Source organism: Patiria miniata, unplaced genomic scaffold (assembly GCF_015706575.1).
Source record: "Patiria miniata isolate m_02_andy unplaced genomic scaffold, ASM1570657v1 HiC_scaffold_28, whole genome shotgun sequence".
Lineage (NCBI taxonomy): Eukaryota > Metazoa > Echinodermata > Asteroidea > Valvatida > Asterinidae > Patiria > Patiria miniata.
Window position 1 is genome coordinate 5,660,323 of NW_024037067.1, and position 17,693 is coordinate 5,678,015.

At 38.6% G+C, this 17,693-nt stretch overlaps 1 protein-coding gene across 2 annotated transcripts in view; it reads left to right on the forward strand.

The window, feature by feature from the left end:
• LOC119734866 (caskin-2-like) overlaps nt 1–17,693 on the forward strand; it is a 73,234-nt gene that overhangs the window by 52,327 nt on the left and 3,214 nt on the right. For both annotated transcript variants that reach the window (XM_038208466.1, XM_038208467.1), the window contains 2 exons: nt 14,498–14,606; nt 16,472–16,580. In XM_038208466.1, the coding sequence (XP_038064394.1) occupies nt 14,498–14,606; nt 16,472–16,580 (218 nt within the window). The remainder of the gene's footprint in view (nt 1–14,497; nt 14,607–16,471; nt 16,581–17,693) is intronic.

Genomic DNA, 17,693 nt, shown 5'->3' on the forward strand with positions numbered 1-17,693 from the left:
GGGGCACTAGAGGTCATTTAATGAATATTTACAAAATGCTTCTTCTCCCACAGTCTTGACCCAATTGATGTAAAACTTGGTCAGTTGTATCTTTAGACCAAGCCTCACAAAAGTTGTTCAGACAAACCGATAAAACAGCAATTTAGGCTGATATCCGTGCTTCGGGAAGCACATTAGCTCTAGTTGCTTTGCTGCAACCACCTCTGGACAAATATTTCTCATGGAATTTTGGAAATTTCTCAGGGAAATATCAGGGAAAAGTTAGGAGGGGGGTTCCTTTACATGATGATTTACTGTTGTGCTCCGCACATGCATGCACTCGGACACCTAGTGAGTGCAGTTATCTCTGATCAATTCAACATGCACGTGTTCTGCCCACATACCAGCTGCTTTGTCATCGAAATCGCTCGATTTAAAGAAAGTGGGAGGAATAGCTAAATTTGGTCTGACATTTGCGCGTGATGTCGATTCGAGCGGATGTGAGAGTTGGTTAATGGATGTCGGAAGCATGATGCAATTTTGTCAATAAGTGGGATGTTAGACATTGATTCTTGCTAGCCAGTGAGCATAAAACTAATGTAGAATTGGTAAAAACCTAACACTGGCGTGACTGGAAGTTGCGAGTAACATGACAGGTCAGTGAACACGTCTTTGGAGTTTGGTGTATACATTGTGCCATATGTTAACTGACTGGTTACGGTGGCTTTTTAGTGTTTATGCAGTGTGAATATTACACACCTCTCCAGACAATAACAATTGGCTGTGCTACACCACCTCTTGACTTTCCAGCAACCTCGTTAAAGTGAAATTATTTCTCGTGGAATTTTGGAAATTTCTCAGGGAAAAATCGGGAAATTTCTTTTCAAAAATTGCTTGGAACCCTTGTTATTTTGTTAACTCAAGTAACGATAAATTGCAGGGTAATTAATATGTATTTCTACGACCATATGTTCAATGTAAATTGTATGCAGCATTTGCTTTTCGCGTATCTTTTTGCACATGTACATGTACACACATGGACTGTACCGGTATGAACATAACAAAAATGTGTACGTATATGAACCTGCTTTATTCGCGTGTTTCATGTAATTTGTTGACACGTTTATAGCAGGAGGAGTTACTCATTAACTCACTTGTTCCAAAGTCTTCATTTTCAGCGTGATGAAATAATTTATCAAACGCATGGGTTTGTCAAATATTGGGATGGCTTCCATAAGTACTTTTTTGGCATGGCATCTGCGTGCCACAAATTCTTCTTAACAATGCAGTTGTCAATCAAGGTTTTTTGTATCAGTCGCTTACGTACGTTGATTAAAAACTGTTTTTGGACTTGTTTTGTTCCAAGTTCTGTAGTTTGTATGATTGATGCTTATCATCCAAACGTATAAAGGGCCATTCCATGGTAACTCGCGTTACGTTCATTTATAGAGGGGGTCTTCTGTCAACTCTGTGCTGGTATTTTATAAAGTCAAAGTATTGAGGGTGGATTTTTTTGACGGAGGATTCCTTGAAGTTAAGCGACCAAACTACAAAAAAAGGTGAATAAATTAAATTTCTTTTGGTTTGGCAATAGCTTTTTTTATTGTTTTTAAGTTTGTCTGCCCGTCTTTGATTTGCAAGTTAAAACACATTCGAAACTAATAATCAAACCAAACACTTTTTTGGCACAGACTATGAACCTTCCTAAATGAATGTACAGAGGAATGTATTTAGGGCTGCTTTAGATTTCTCTAAGAAAGACGGAGAATGGAAATATTTTGCTGTGAACTGCCATTATTTGACAACCCCGTGATCAATGCCAGTGATGTAGTGCCTTGATGCTGGGCCTTGGCCTTAAGGCTGCCTTAAGGCTGGATTTTAGGGCCTTGGCCTTGGCCTCGAGGCTTGAGGGCAAAAGCCTTGGCCTTGGCCTTGGCCTTGAGGGTTCAGGGCCTTGCAATTTTGAGTCAAGGCTCTTCAAGGCCCATACATTTTTGCATTTTCCAGATAAATCTGTTCGAAATGATGCTGTTACCATTTTAATCGTATTACCATGGAGGAGGGAAGCACCCTATAGATTTGTGTGTTGGGCACACTTCCACTTTTATAGCATCACATTTTGTTACCATTGTAATAGATTTGCTGCAAAAATATTCCGTACACTTGTGGGGCTAATGAGATGATCACTTTAATTGCATATAACTATGGAATAGATCTGATTGGTATATGTCTCCCTGATAGGCTTAAGTGCCAAAGATTTGCATGTATCTGTTTTAGATAATGCTGATATTTCTGACCATGTTGGGCCAGCAAATAAAAATGTCCTAAATCAGTTTCTTGGATCCCCCCTTTGTTACACTTGGGAGAATTGTGCGTCAATATAGAAGTAAATCATTATTTTGTTTAGTTAAACCATATTGAAGACCTGAACTTATACTTTAATAGATACAGTGCAGTCATAAAACGGTGAAGGCCTATGAGAGCATGTTGATTGCAATTAAAGAAATGTTGTTCTTCGTAACGAGCAATTCGTGATGATAAGGGCGGATCCAGGGGGCCAAAAGGGGCCATGCCCCCCCCCCCAAAAAAAACCCCGAAACCATTTTTTATGTGACGTCGTAATAAAGGCAGGCAATGAGTACACCACCATCTTTTCCTCAAAAAACATCGGTTAAAATGGTCAGAAATTGCCTCAAATCGCACCACAGAGCATCTCGAATCCAAAAATTTTTCGGGGCCCTTAAGCGGGCCCCGAAGCCCAAGCCCCAATTTTTCGACTCACTTTTTGGGGGGACCAAAATTTCTTTGCCCCCCCCCCCCAAAAGAAAATTGTGTTATGGATCCGCCCTTGCGTGATGATGTGTCACTCATGCGACTATAATTAGTTCTATATCAGTGGTCATTTCATAAAACAGGGCCTTGGCCTTGGCCTTGGCCTTGAGGGTTAAGCCTTGGCCTTGGCCTCGAGGCTTGAGGGTCAAAGCCTTGGCCTTGGCCTTGAGGGTCAAAGCCTTAGCCTTGGCCTTGGCCTTAAGGGTCAAAGCCTTTGCTCCAACACTGATCAATGCTACCAGAGAATTGTAAATACAAAACAAAAGCTTACCCCAATGCATTGAGCAACATGTGTATATTGTCAAAATAAAAAAAAAGAAACAAAATATTGTTATGGCTACACAAGTACATCTTTGCAATAAAACTATCTTCCTTATCAATCATACAGTAGCCTAGATCTTTCAGTGGTTGATACTTTTTGCAGATAATCTAAAATTTGATAAACTTCTGAATAAAAATATATGACTAAGAAACCATAGAAATTTGTAAAAAAAAGAGTTTTTTGTAAGAATATAGAGCATGTTCAGTTAGTTTCCAACTTGACAGAATGAACATCAGAGTTAAAGTTGTGATCCCGTGCTGTTTTTTTAGTTTTATCCTGAAAAATAAAGGAGTTTTTTCCGGTTGGAATAAAACAGACAAGTTTGAAAGTTTACTAATAGAAAGGAAAAAAAACGGAATTTGCGTTGAAGGGCATGGGGAACCCAACTTTAACTTGAGCAGGAAAAAATCCGTTATTTAGAATGCTGCAGAGTACACACAAAGTCTTGTGACTGTATACGAAATAGGATTTTTTTTTCCAGGTCACTCAACTGTCTCCTGGATAATCTGCGATTTTCTGACATATTTATTCAGGTTCAACTGAGCTGACAGCCCTAGTTGACCTTTGACCCTGAGCTGGCTCCTGGCTCACCTCTAGAAGTCTACTGTGCAGGATAAATATTGTGGCAGTGTCAATGGGGTGGGCCTTACAACCCCCCCCCCCCCCCCCCCCTCTTTCCCAACACTCAACCTGATCAAGGCATATAGGATCATTAGCATTTACCCCAAAACGTAACTTTCCGAATTATTATCAAAACCTAACTTGGATTAAAGATCGTACTGGGTACTAAACACCCCGTGAAATTATGCCGTCTGACTTGCTGTCATTTAGAAGAAATCAAGAATGTAGGTGATTCTCAACGATCAGGCAATTGACTGATTTTTGGAAGTAAAGAGTGCTTTGACGAAATCGTGTGTTTCGTGATCAAAAGTGTACTTTCATTAGACTCTTATAGGAACGGGGCCCCGTAACTATACAATTGGACAGACCTCACAGCAAAACCTATAAAAACCTATATTTTTTACTTTTTAATGTAACCTTTATAACCTACATGTAGATACATACATGTATAAACCTATCTTTTCATTCTGCCATACATTTTTGTAAAAAAATAAGAAACTTTGAAAAATCAATTTGACCCACAGTTCAGTTATGATAATGCCAAAATAACCACATTGTCAATATACAGATTTTTTTGCAAGTGTTTTCGGAATTGGGCGGTTTGCATGAAATTGGTTTTAGGCAGCTTTATCTAGTGTGGAAAACTTGAACAGTTTTGCACCCTAAAAACCTACAAATGCCTATATTTTGGCACTTGGAAAACCTTTAAAAACCTAAATTTGGATTTTCAAAACCTATAACAACCTAATTAATGAAGAGGGCCGCTAGGCCTGGAACTGCCTAGCATGTAGTCCTTTCCCTTTAATATCAGGGGGTGTCTGTCATGTTTCATTTCTTGGTGTAAGTTACCTGGCTAGGAATACAATGTACGTCCCATTAAATTCTTGACACCGCCTCCCTGTCAGGCCATGTAATATGAAGCGGCAACGACATGAATTATAGGATCCACTAGGGAGTTAATTTCAAACTGATGAACAAGTTGGTTGCGTTGGACATTGACCAGACATTATTAAATGTATATTATCGGATCAGTTTCAGATATGAAGCTTATAACTTTAATATCAGCAATACTACATTACAATAATTGCCGCCATACATGGGCCTTCATTGTACATGTAATTCCTTAATAGTTGAAGATTATGCAAAAGTTTATGTTCCGTATGAATAACAGTCACACTTTGAAGATAACCAGGCATCAATTATTTAAAGGGAATATACATCATTTGCTTTTGCTGTAATTTTCAGAAATGGATGGAATTGGGGGGTTGGAAATATATAGCAAATATAGTTACACTGACTTTTTTGAGGTTTTGGGTTCGAAAATGCTATAAAAACCAAGAAAAACAATCATTTTCCTGTAGTCTGGTTCCCTGACTCCATTTAAGAAGAAACAGAGCAGTTTACATACATTGGGGAATTGTAAGGTCAGGGAACCAGTCTAGCTGGCTTGTACCCGTTCATAGGTGTGTAATCGATTGCAAACAGGTGCGATGGTCAACTGGGGCCAGTATTTGAAAAAAAAGCCAGTTTTTTCCAACGCTGGTCGGCCGATCAGCGTTGGAAATTGATACAAAAATACCACTTTTCTTGAAAATGACAGTATACCAGGTGCCATGATTTTACAGGATGCTTTACACTGTCATTCACTAACAGTCCAGCAAGGTATTTCAAAATGATTTGGTAGTTTTATTTTTTGATGTTTGCAAATGTTGTATTTTCCCTTTAAGGCATATAGGATCATTTGTATTTATCTGAAAGTGTAACCTACCGAATTATTATCAGAAAGCTTACCGGTACTTGGATTAAAGATCGTACTGGTACTAAACACCCCTGTGAAATTGTTGCATCGGGCTTGCTGTCATTTAGAAGAAATCAACAAATATATTCCAAAGATCAGTCCATTGACTCATTTTTGGGAATAGTGCTGTGGACAAAATGGTTGGATGATCAAAAGGTTGTGCATGGTTTTGCACTATTTTTTTGAGAAGTGTAATATCCACTGAGCTGAAACTTCAACAGGTTAGGTTTTGAACATTTTTCTTTGGATTCTGAGTGGCGTTATTATTGGAAACGAACCAAATGCATGAAACGCTAATGACCCTATATGCCTTTAAGAAATCAATGGGTATAGATATTCACATGTAATCCAGGGTTTTGTGGTTTCATTTCCCTTTTCAGCTTTGGACATTGCCCTTTCTTTTCTTTTTTCAGGTCAAATACATGTACACCTGTTTTTGAGTGGCTTTCAGGTGTTTTGGCAAATCAAAGGTGATATTCTAAGAAAAATCATGGAAAAATCACGGAACCCTCTACAACCCGTACGTGATGATGCGTAATTTTGGCTATGGTAGTTGGTACTTGTAGTCTTCTACATGTAGTTTGCATGCCAGTTCACTATTATTTCCCCTTTATGCACGTGTACTTGTTGCTTCTTCAGTGCACCATTTCAATGCTTGTGTAGTTTTGTGTCCAACTAGAGCGGTAAGGTAGTGACGTGCCTTGCCTCAGTGTGATGACTGGCCAGTGAAACGTAAACAGGCTCCTAATTTGCCAAAACGGCAAAGGAATTGGTCACGGAATTGACGGGAAGCCCTAATTTTGTCCTTGAAAAAAATGGAAAAGTCATGGATTTTCATTTTAAGATTTCTGTGCGAACCCTGATGCAATGTTTTAAATGTGAAAACTTAATTGCTATCGTCAATAATGCCAGCAAGAAACATGTGTTACTGTTTTTAAGGGTGGCTGAATAAAGGCCAACTGTCAAAAAACAACTGTTTTTTCCCCAAAGTTTTGTCTTGGTGGAAAGGTTAAAACATGACAATGCTGTGAAGCCTATGTGTACATCACATTGACGTCAGTTTGCAAATGTCATCTACAAGGCTGCATCTCGGTGCTTTTTTTTTTTATCAGTTCAATCCTCCAAGTTTTCCTCACAAGATTCTGTGATCTAGGTTATCAGTCTCAGCTTTAACATCCACGTTCTTGGCTGAGACTGATCTTCACTAGGCCAAATTGATTTATTTGGCGATAAAATCGCGAGCCCTGCTTTTCACGGACACATTTCAGGGGGAAATTTCATGGTCAAACACTGGGAAAATATAATCAGACTCAGTCCAGCGTAAACAAAAAAGGTGAGAAAAGCATCACCATGTGAAAAGGTGCGACTAACCACACGTAGTGGACCTCCGGGTTCCACCCATCACGACAAGTTCAAAGATTTCTCGGGCGTGTTCAGCAGTTTTCCTTTCAAACACCGTGTTATCCCACCGTCACCTTTAATCGACTCGGAATCGCAATCCCGAAAAAAAGTACAATGTTTGCAATAAATCAAGCGATCAGCAAAGCCCCGGCATAAACCAAAAATTCCCCACAAGTGCGAGAGACCGCGACAGAGAAAAAAAAAAACTCTGACCATAATTCACATGTCCCGCCGAGCATCGGGGTTAATTGTCAGGCCCGAAATCACCTTGGTGAACTTGCAATTCAGTTCTAGTTATTCATCAATTTTACAGTTGACCAAGGGGATATTTTGATTACAGATTTACTGCCCGCTGACCCCAACAATTGGTCCTGGCTTTAACCAATAAAACATTCTCTCCTTTTTTTTTGGTCGTTTCTTTTTAGGGATGGAATTTTGAATTTATAAGGGTTGAGGCAGAGTCTTTGAAAAAAAAAATACACACCGGTCGCTAGTCTTGTGGGAACCGAGGTAAAATTGCGAGCTTTATTTTTAGAGTAGAAGTTATTTCAACCAATTGCTTTTAGGTGTTCCCCAGGGCATGAGGACATTCTTCGGAGCTTTTTTATTCCTCGTGTGAACTTTATTTGGAGGAAATTCGCAATCTGGGGCAGGTCTGTAGGAAACACTGGGCTGTTTGGGATCAATCATGTAAAAGAACATTCTTGCTTTGGATATGAAAGGCACATTTGTTCGACTTTTTTTTAGTAGGTCAAATTCTGCTTTTATTTTCACAGTATTATGCACATAGGCCTGATATTAAAAATGTACATACGTAAGAAAATCATGCAACTAGACTACATGTACCTTCACTTCAAGTTGTGAGTAGGACGCGAAGTGTACTTTCTGATTTTGAATAAAAGTCTTTGTGTTGAAGCTAGGGTTTAACATTTCACAGCTCTTTTATTAAGCTTGCCCTAAACTCCCTCTGATGAATCAACAAGGGTGTTCGGTGCATCAACACTGATATTCTGTGGATCAACACAGATATTCTGTGGATCAACAGATATTCTGTGGATCAACATGGATATTCTGTTAATCAACATGGATATTCGGTTGAACATGAATATTCTGTTAATCAACATGGATATTCTGTTAACAGATATTCTGTAGATCAACATAGATATTCTGTTAATCAACATGGATAGTCTGGGGATCAACATGGATATTCTGTCAAAAAAAAAATCAACACAGATATTGAACTGTGGATCAACAGATATTCTGTGGATCAATATGGACATGGACATTATGTGGATCAGCATGAATATTCTGTTAATCAACATGGATATTCTGTTAAAAAATCAACACCGGTATTCTGTGGATCAACAGATATGCTCTGGATCAACATGGATATTCTGTGGATCAACATGGATATTCTGTGGATCACAATGGATATTCTGTTAAAAATCAACATGGATATTCTGTTGATCAACATAGTCTCTGAAACAACACGGATATTTTGTAGATCACCAAGAATATTCTTTTTGATCAACATGGATATTCTTTTGATCAACACATAATCTTATGCAAACTATGTTTTCTTGATCAACATGAATATTCTTCGAATTTACAAGGATATATTCTGTTGATCAACAGGGATATATATTTTTTTTGCATACAGCTTCAATCCTCCAAATCCTCCAAAACTGCCAGGTTGATGTTGGAGGATAGAGGAGGGTTATTAATTAATGACACACACACGTGTGCCTCGAATGTTGTTAGTTTATATTCCGAGCATGCGTGCCGATTGCAAAAAGGAGCCCATCTCCAAACTAAACTAATGTAAGAGGTTGGGCTTTTCGCTGCAACTCCACAAATAAACAGCTCGATAGTGTGCTTCAGTAAACGGCTTCTTTGGCCTAGCTGCAGGCGTCGTTCCACACATGTCTACACATTGCCCTGCGTTGTTTGACAACAGCCCGTGACCCATACTTGAACACTTCCACCACTTCATGTAGTCAGTAACTGGCACAACATGACATGGAACATGCTATGTGTTGTCAGGACGTCTGCTGCCCTCTGTTGTTTGAAACGGGATAATCACATGCAATCCATATGTTTATGATTAATAAATAACAAAATGAAAATAAAGACAGATACCGGTCTTTTTCTTTTTGGGAAGATGTACACGTGCAGAGTGTGCCAAATAAGGTGCAATACTTAGAAAACATAATTAAAACTGTTTAATGTTTTATCTTCAATGAAATTATATATTACATTAAAGCCTGACTACGGTATTTCTCAATCCACTCCTTTTTACCCCATTCCATTTGGGTCGCTAGATCCAGAAATACAATCGATTAAGTGATAGGCTGTAAATTGTACTTGGGCCACTCTCACCTGTGATGTCACCAACTTCAATGCCCATTCAATGCCTATTCAATGCTTAACCCAGATTCAGCACGGGAGGTGAGAGTGGCCCAAGTAAAATTTACACCCTTTCACTTAATCGGTTGTATTTCTGGATCTATGGACCCAAATGGAATGGGATACAAAAAAATAATCAGGCTTTAATGTAATATATAATTAAAAAACTTACTGTTTATAAGAAAAAAAACCATTAAACAGTTTTAATTATTTGTTTTCTAAATGTTGCTCTTTTTTGCCACACTCTGTATTTTATGTATGTACTGCATAATGTTGTCACTAAATTTACCCACTGTGTTATGATAATCTACACAGTACGATTTCTTTTCCATCTAATAACAGTTGTAAAAAGAACTCCGCAAAATTGTTGGAGCGCTAAATTAGATTTTTTCAAATAAGAGTCAGTGTTGACAGACATATTTGATATACACGTGTAGAAACTTGTGTGATTTATAAAAAAAGAATCTGAAGTTGCGTCTCGGAAAATCTCCCCCAAGCCATTTGTAATGAATGATGAAAAGTGACGTGTTGATGTTTTGTTGATGCAAACTTTGTGTGCACTTTAAAGGCATATTGTCGGGTCATTTACATTTATCACATAAAGCATTACTCGGATTAAAGATCGTACTGGTGAAATGATTCTGTCTACTGGGGTTATTGCAATTTAGAATAAGTCAAGAAATGTAGGTGATCTCCAGCGATCAGTCAATTGACTGATCTTTGGAAATAAAGAGTGCTTTGCACCAAATCGTGGTTTTTGATCAAAAGGTTGTGCATGGTTTCTCGCTGTTTTCTCATAAAGTGTACTGTAATATCCACTGAGCTGAAACTTCAGTAGATTAGGTTTATAGGCCTATCATTCTTCTTTGAAATTTAAGCGCTGTTATTATTGGAACTGAACAAAATACATGAAAAGCAAATGATCCTATATATTCTCATAAACTCTACTGTAAGGTACGCCTTCTGTGTAAACGCATGCAAGTAGCCTAGTTTCCGTGAACTGGTCCACAGTAATAATATCCACCTCCCATAGGGGCAATGCATCAAAATTGTCTCATAATGCAAAAGACAAAAACAAATATGAGCAAGATGTCAGTTTGATACATCTTCTTGTAATTGACTTAGAAGCTCAGGGAATCAAAGTCATTCTTAAAAGCCAGGTGTTGAAGGGCCTTGAAGGATGGAGATCGCGTAGACATCTCAAATTTTTTGGCCAGGGATCCCGAGGTGTTGGGGGAAAATTTCCGCAATGCTGAAAATCCTAAATGCGTATTGACACATGACTGAAGTATATTTTACAAAATAACATTTAAGGGCAAGTAAAACAATAAATAAGTTTCGCGTCATCCTCCCGGCCCACTTCATTTTCCCAATACATTTGCAATAAATTTTGTCTTTTTATTTGTTTACAGCAAAAATGTAGCTGTGTGTGAAAGTTCAAAATCTGGTAGGGTGACTGCTCCTTGCAAATTCATCCTTGCAAGAATACATGTAACACAAAAATGGTCATTTTTTGAAGGATGATTGTGTGAACGTTTTTTATTCCAATTACAGTGTAATATGTTTTAGTTTAAAATGCCTTGAAGAGTTACAGACGGCTACAGTTTGTTACATCAACTTCATTTCCTTCTACAAATGTTGTTTCTGCATATTTCATGACTGAATTTAATTCTCTGAATTAACAAGAAAAGCCAGAACATTATGGTTTCCCTAATGTCATTTCTCAGAGGAGAAGGTTTCCTCATAATAATTCCAACAGTTCTCAGTAACCATCAAGTTTGCTATAGTGTAGGCCCACACATACAGGTACTTGTACAAAACAGCTTTGAATCAATTCAACAGATCGTGTATGTGTTTTGTATAGATTTGTGTGGCTAGTATAATTGTTGTCTTCCCTGTTTGACCTACAATGTACATATTCCAGGAAACGGAACACACCCGGTATACACCATACCATATGGTAAAGAAGAACCATTATCACGGCTGAAAGGTTAAAAAACTTTCCATGCCACTTAGGATAAATGTGATGGGTGCATGCCAGTTATGAACTTACAAGGTTGGGGACCACACGCCTGTTGAGCAATAGTTATTATAGAGACCGAAGACGCTATGGGGACAGCAGATTCAAAAGTCCCCTTAACTTTTTCCCCCTAACAATCAGAAAACTTCCCCATAGCGCGGTGTCAGCTAGGGGACTTGAACTTTTCAAAGCACACCAACGTCTGTGATAATCAGAAATCGATCCATGCACAACGCACTCGTTACAAATTTCAATTCTATTTTAATGGAATACAAGTATGAAATGAGATCAGGGTCCGGGGTTTAGCGTTTCAGGAACTCATGGCTAATCTTCTGCTAACAAGGGAGTGGTAATGTCAGATAAAATGATGTGGAGACAAGCCACACAACGGGATTTGAAGTCATCAAGTTACGGTGAGGAGATTCGATCGAAAAATCCGGGATTGTACTTTTCAACATATCATAGTTGACATGGATTGGGTTTCCTATACAGGCTTGAATGACTGTCACTAGAATAAGGAAATGTTTCAAAAGAATTTTAACTTTTCAGATTTGAAAAAAAAAAAGAACTTGAAAGGAGTCATACAAGTCATGTTAAAGGGAATGTACAACATTTGCTTTTGCTGCAAGTTTCAGAAATAAATGGATTTGGAGGATTAGTATGTTATAGCACATATTGTTAAACTGACTTGTTTCAAGTTTTGGGTTTGGAGATGCTGGAAGAACCAAGAAAACAAATAATAATCTTGTAATCTGGTTCCCTGACCCCACTTGAGACGAACAGAGCAATTGATAGACTTTGGGGAAAGAAAGCTTAAGAATTGGGCTTTTATAAGTGTTCTTTCAGCAAAACGAAAACAATTCACATACGGATGTGTGTGAATTGTTTTCGTTTTTGCTGAAAGAACGCACACCGTTTTTGTGATCCATGGACAGAACTTTAAAACGGTGGTTGTGTTTAACATTCAGTAACTTGAAAAGTACAGGAGTGATTTAAATGATTCTTGTACTAAAAGAAAGCTTATGAAATGGGCTTTCATACCCTAGATTTTGAAAGAGCTACATGCAGAACTTTAATAAAACAATAGTCCCGACATTTGGGTTTTGCTTTTTTTGACTCACCCTGTACATGTACTAAACATGTATGTATTTTCTTCTAATTTACAAGGCAACATGATAATATGTAGGTAATCCCAGTTGAAAAACCCACATCATACATGTATATACATGTAACAAGTACATGTATGCCCTTGTCAAATCTCATTTTGAATAGTTTGTGATATGAATTGGGACTGGAGGACTTGTGATGGACTTGCAGGGACTTGTGATGGACTCGACTACATCCCTCAATCCCAGCAGGAACTTTCTCGAGACCAGAAATTTAAAACTTGGACTCATGTTTCTTTTCCTTTTATTTCATTTCAACTATCATGAATATGAACTGGCTCAGCTGTGAGAAGTACCTACCCACTGTGTGTCTGTGTACCTAAAATGTACAGTATGTCCAGAAATCCTGTCGGAATGGAACTCTTCAATAAATTTCTCGGGTTACTGATCCCGTGGTGAAACAAAGTGCGGAACTGAGAACCTGTTTCAACAACTTCCTCTCTTTAATATCAGTTTCTGTACCCTGGTGCACTGCAGTACAATAATCTCCCGGGTTACCTAAACACTTTTGACACTGGATTGGCTTAAACTGGGTAGAACAATTACTCAAACTACTTCCCTTTGGTATTGTTTCCCAAAGTGCGCTAAAGGGTGAAGTTCGTGCAAAAAAACAAGGGAAGGAATTTGAATTAACATTGACAAGCTGATGAGGATTTTTTTTCAAAGGCATATGGGATCATTTGCTTTGGATGCATTTTGTTCGTCTCAATTCACCGCTCAAAATCCAAAGAAGAAATGTTCAAAACCCAACTTGTTGTAGTTTCAGCTCAGTGGATAACTCTTCGAGAAAACAGTGAAAAACCACGCACAACCTGTTGAGCATGCAACACGATTACATCAATAGCACTCTTTATTGCCAAAAAAAGTCAGTCAATTGGCTGATCGTTGGAAATCACCTACATTTCTTGATTTCTCCAAATTGACAGCAAGCCAGATGGAATAATTTCACAGGGTGTTTAGTACCAGTACAATCTTTAATCCAAGCTTTTTGACAATAATTTTGTAGGTTACTTTTGGGATAAGTGCAAGTGATCATATATGCCTTTAATTTAACAAGTTCATTTTGGGATAAGTGCAAATGATCCTATATGCCTTTAATTTAACAAGTTCGTTGGGGCCAAAAATAATAAAGTGGGAGCCACATGACAACAAAACAAATAGTATTTAAAACAAGTTTTGCATAGACAAATTTTGGCTTGCAAAAACAGGTTAATGGCTGAAATGTAAGACGTTGAAAACAGCTGGGCCAAACTTTACCCTGTGTGACATTTCTTATTATTAATCCTCCAAAAATATTCAGTGCCTTCATTTTGTTTACGCAACTTTGTATACAAAGTATGAAAACTGCTTGTCATCTACCGTACATGTTTGTTTGTTTTTTCTCGGTTACTGGGTTAAAATTATGAGTGTCCAGCCGTCCATGTTTATTTTTTCTAGGGTTTGGTATTAGGTAAGGGGTGGTGTGTTGTTTATTTTTTTATACAATATGCAAAGCCTCCTCGTGAAATTTGTGGTCAAAAAGAGGTTTTTAGTAGTCTACGAACCCCTGAAAAGTAGACTGAGAAATAGACCAAAACTGGACTTCTAATTTTAATAAAATTCTTAAAACTGTTTTGTGTTCAGTACAGATGCTAGAAAAACCAAAAAAAAAAAAAATAGAAAACATGTTTCTTGTAGTCTGGTTCCATGATTTTATACTTTGGAAAGAATGGAGAAATTTTGTATAAAATTGTAGTCTTCCTAATGACCTTATGACTTGTTTTCTCATTCCCTGAAGTTTTCTGAATTCTTCAGATTTCGCTGTAAATATTGTTTTCTCTGTGTCAGATACATATTGCTTCAGTAACCGAATGTTAAATTTCAACTTCATGCATTTTTTTCCTAGATTGATCAGATTAATTTTATGCAATCTTCTTTACCAACCAGCTTGTCTTTCTTTTTTAATCCGTCAGAGTTCTGCTGGAATATGGTATTGACATAAACAGAGAGACGCCCAATGGTACAGCACTACACGAGGCAGCGTTAGCTGGAAAATCAGAAGTTGTCAAACTACTTATAGCTGTGAGTGTAATGTAATGAACATAAGCAGAAATATGAAATTGCCAAGACGCCCTTTACGGCTTGTCGGCATGGCGTGTGTGTTAACCAGTTCATGACGTGTATACACGCAAAGGTTTTGCGGTATTCGGAATGGATGACGGATAAACACGCGAGCGAGCGAGGCCGGAAATATCAGGGTGTACTACCCGCAGATGACAGCCTGAACCCGTCTGGCATTGCGGTTCGTGAAAAACAATCCCGCGCCTGGGTCCGGTCAGTGTCAAAATAATCCCGGCGCAAACTGGTTAAGGACGCCCACTTTAGTGAATCGCTGCACAGTCCAGTAATCCGTGCGCGCTGGAACATCGCACCACAACGGATGTCTTGCAACCCAGACTACCTTAGATAATGAAGTCGCATGTACATCCCTACCCTTTTGAAGAACGTACAATGTATATAGCCAGGCTGTGAGATGCGAAACTGTTAGTTTGACAAATCCTCTTCCTTAAGGAAACAACTCCCAGACCGAATCGCAAACAAAAACAAACAGACAGAGTCATTTGTCAAGGACCCTTTCAAACTCACCTGTAACTATTCATCTTTGTAACTCGACATGTGAGACAACGTTGCAGAGGGAGCACACTTTTTTTGTGTTGCTTCAAGTGTGTGTGGACACACTCTAGCACGTTTGTTTATGGTGTAAATCGAGGATTTTCTGTTGATCCTCTTCCCTTTTCCTTTGTTTGTACTCTAACTTTTTTGCAACTCATTGGTTTTGTACATGTCTTCTAATCGAGGTCGTCCTCGATTTGGTTCCTGTTCTGGATTCACCGATGATGTTGCACGTGTGTGTCCTCGATTTACACCATAAAAAAACGCACCCAAGTGTGGATTTGCCTGCAATCGGGGACCCCCTGTTGTCCCTCTTTCGTTTGTACTCTAAAAGACCTCGCATATGTTTTGTACACATCGCCGAATTGGGGACCTTCAGGGATTGGGGACCCTATTGTCCTCTATTGTTCAACGTCCCTATTGAATGCAGAAACAAACTCAGACACACTTGGTGGATTGAGTAATTTGGACGTCTGCAACCCTCTCAAAGAAAAAAAGGATTTTGTTTTGGGCACAAACGGATCAGCTTTGCGAGCAGGCTGGCTCCCGGTCCACACATGTACATTACCGATACTGATTGTGGGGCGGGAGCCAGCATGCCCAGGGGCGGATCATGGAATGTTTGCAGGGGGGGTCAGGCCCGTCAGATATTTTGTAATCAGCAAATCAGTGCTGAAATGTAGACATGTTTATTATTTTTTTCCTGGTACCATTCTGCCAATGGGGGCGCTGTTCAAATCCAACAATCATGCACACTTATGCACAATAGTGTACAAATAATGACCCCCTTACCACCACTGGTTACTACTCTGTGTTCGAGTGTTGTGGACAGTGGACAAATAGGTAATTGTTATTATAATAAATGTCTGAATTTTTTTTAAAATTTTCAGAGCAGGTTTTTTAAAAAAAAATTTAACACCCCCTCCCCTTCCCCACACCTGGATCCGCGCCTGCTACCGTGCAAAGAACGAAATTGTTGTCTGGCAGCCAATAATTCAACATTGGCTGATTTTATTTGTTCGATTTCCAATTAAAAGTGAATAATTTTTGTGTTGGTAGAAAAAGAGCAATTCAGAAAATGAATTTTTTTTGGGGGGGGGGGGGAGATGAAATGTGAAAATAACACAGGGAACACAACCTTAAACCAAGTAATGTTTTTCAATAATGATTTGGCAGTTCATTCTTCTCATGGTTTCAGGTGATCCTAGGATTAACCAGTAAATGTGTTTTATCATTCAAGCCATGTTCATCACCTCTCTCTTTTCTGCCCATAGAGTGGCATCGACGTCTACAAGAAGAACTCTCACGGCCAGACAGCACTTGACATTGTAAATAAATTCACTCCCACCCGAGCCGCTCAGGATATCAAGCAGCTGCTACGAGGTGAGTTTTGCATCTGTCTGGTGGCTCGTTAGAGCAAGATGCAGCATGCATGTGGATGAGTTGGGGTGGGGGAAGGGGTGGGAAGGGGGGAGGGGAAGGGAGGGGGAATTGGGGCTGAAAGATGGTTCCAAATGTAGGTCTTCCATACTTCAAAACTTTTGAAAACTGAGCTTTTAGGCCAAATAAAAACAACTGTTTCCTGTCCAGGCTTTTCGGAAAAGGGGGAGGCACCCCCCCTTTTTTTTCAAGATAGTGGACTTTCTAAGATGGATTCCTCCACTTTCTCGACTCTCAAAGAGTCGGAAAAAAAACCTGGAAACACATACAAAGACTTGAACCACATTAAAAGACAATATTTTTAAAAAGGAGTTGTCGGGGACATGAAACTGGTGTATTTTTTACTTGGCCTTATCTTTTGGCTTTTCATGAATTTTAAATTTCATAAACATCAACAAATTCTGCTTTCAGATGGATTGAATTATTTTTGAATGAACAATTTTTAAGAAATAATCTGATTAACATCTCAAATTGTTTGGCATATCTGAAACAATTTTTGTTACTTTAGGTTTATTATATTTCAGAATCAGAGAAATTTGTTTAATACAAAACGAATTTTGGGTGTTTTTTTTTTTGGGGGGGGGGTAACTTCAACTACATGTTGTTTGTAGTTTATCTTCAAAAGTTGCTAAAATGTAACATGTGCGATGCCCTTGGAATGATAAATCCTGACTCAACACCAAACGTCAGTCCGAAGTAGCAACTGTAAGACTGGTAACATTTTATTGATTAAATATGATTTTATCAAAACACTCCCTCAGCCAGGACAGAATTTTGTTCAGCCAGAATTAACCACCCTTGAAATTGTAACTCACAGAGACAAGTAGTAAATAATTTATGAAATATAGCCAGTAATTGGTGTCCATTTTGTGTTAATTGTGATGATTTACATTGGAGCCACTTGACATTTTTCCCCCTCAATTTTGAGAAGCCCTACCCATCACTCAACTCACGACAGGTGTTTTTGTCACCTGTGAAATCACTTAAGAACAATCCAACAGGTGGAATCCATTCAAAGGGAATTCCATTCTCCCCTGCCCCTCTGACACCCAGCAT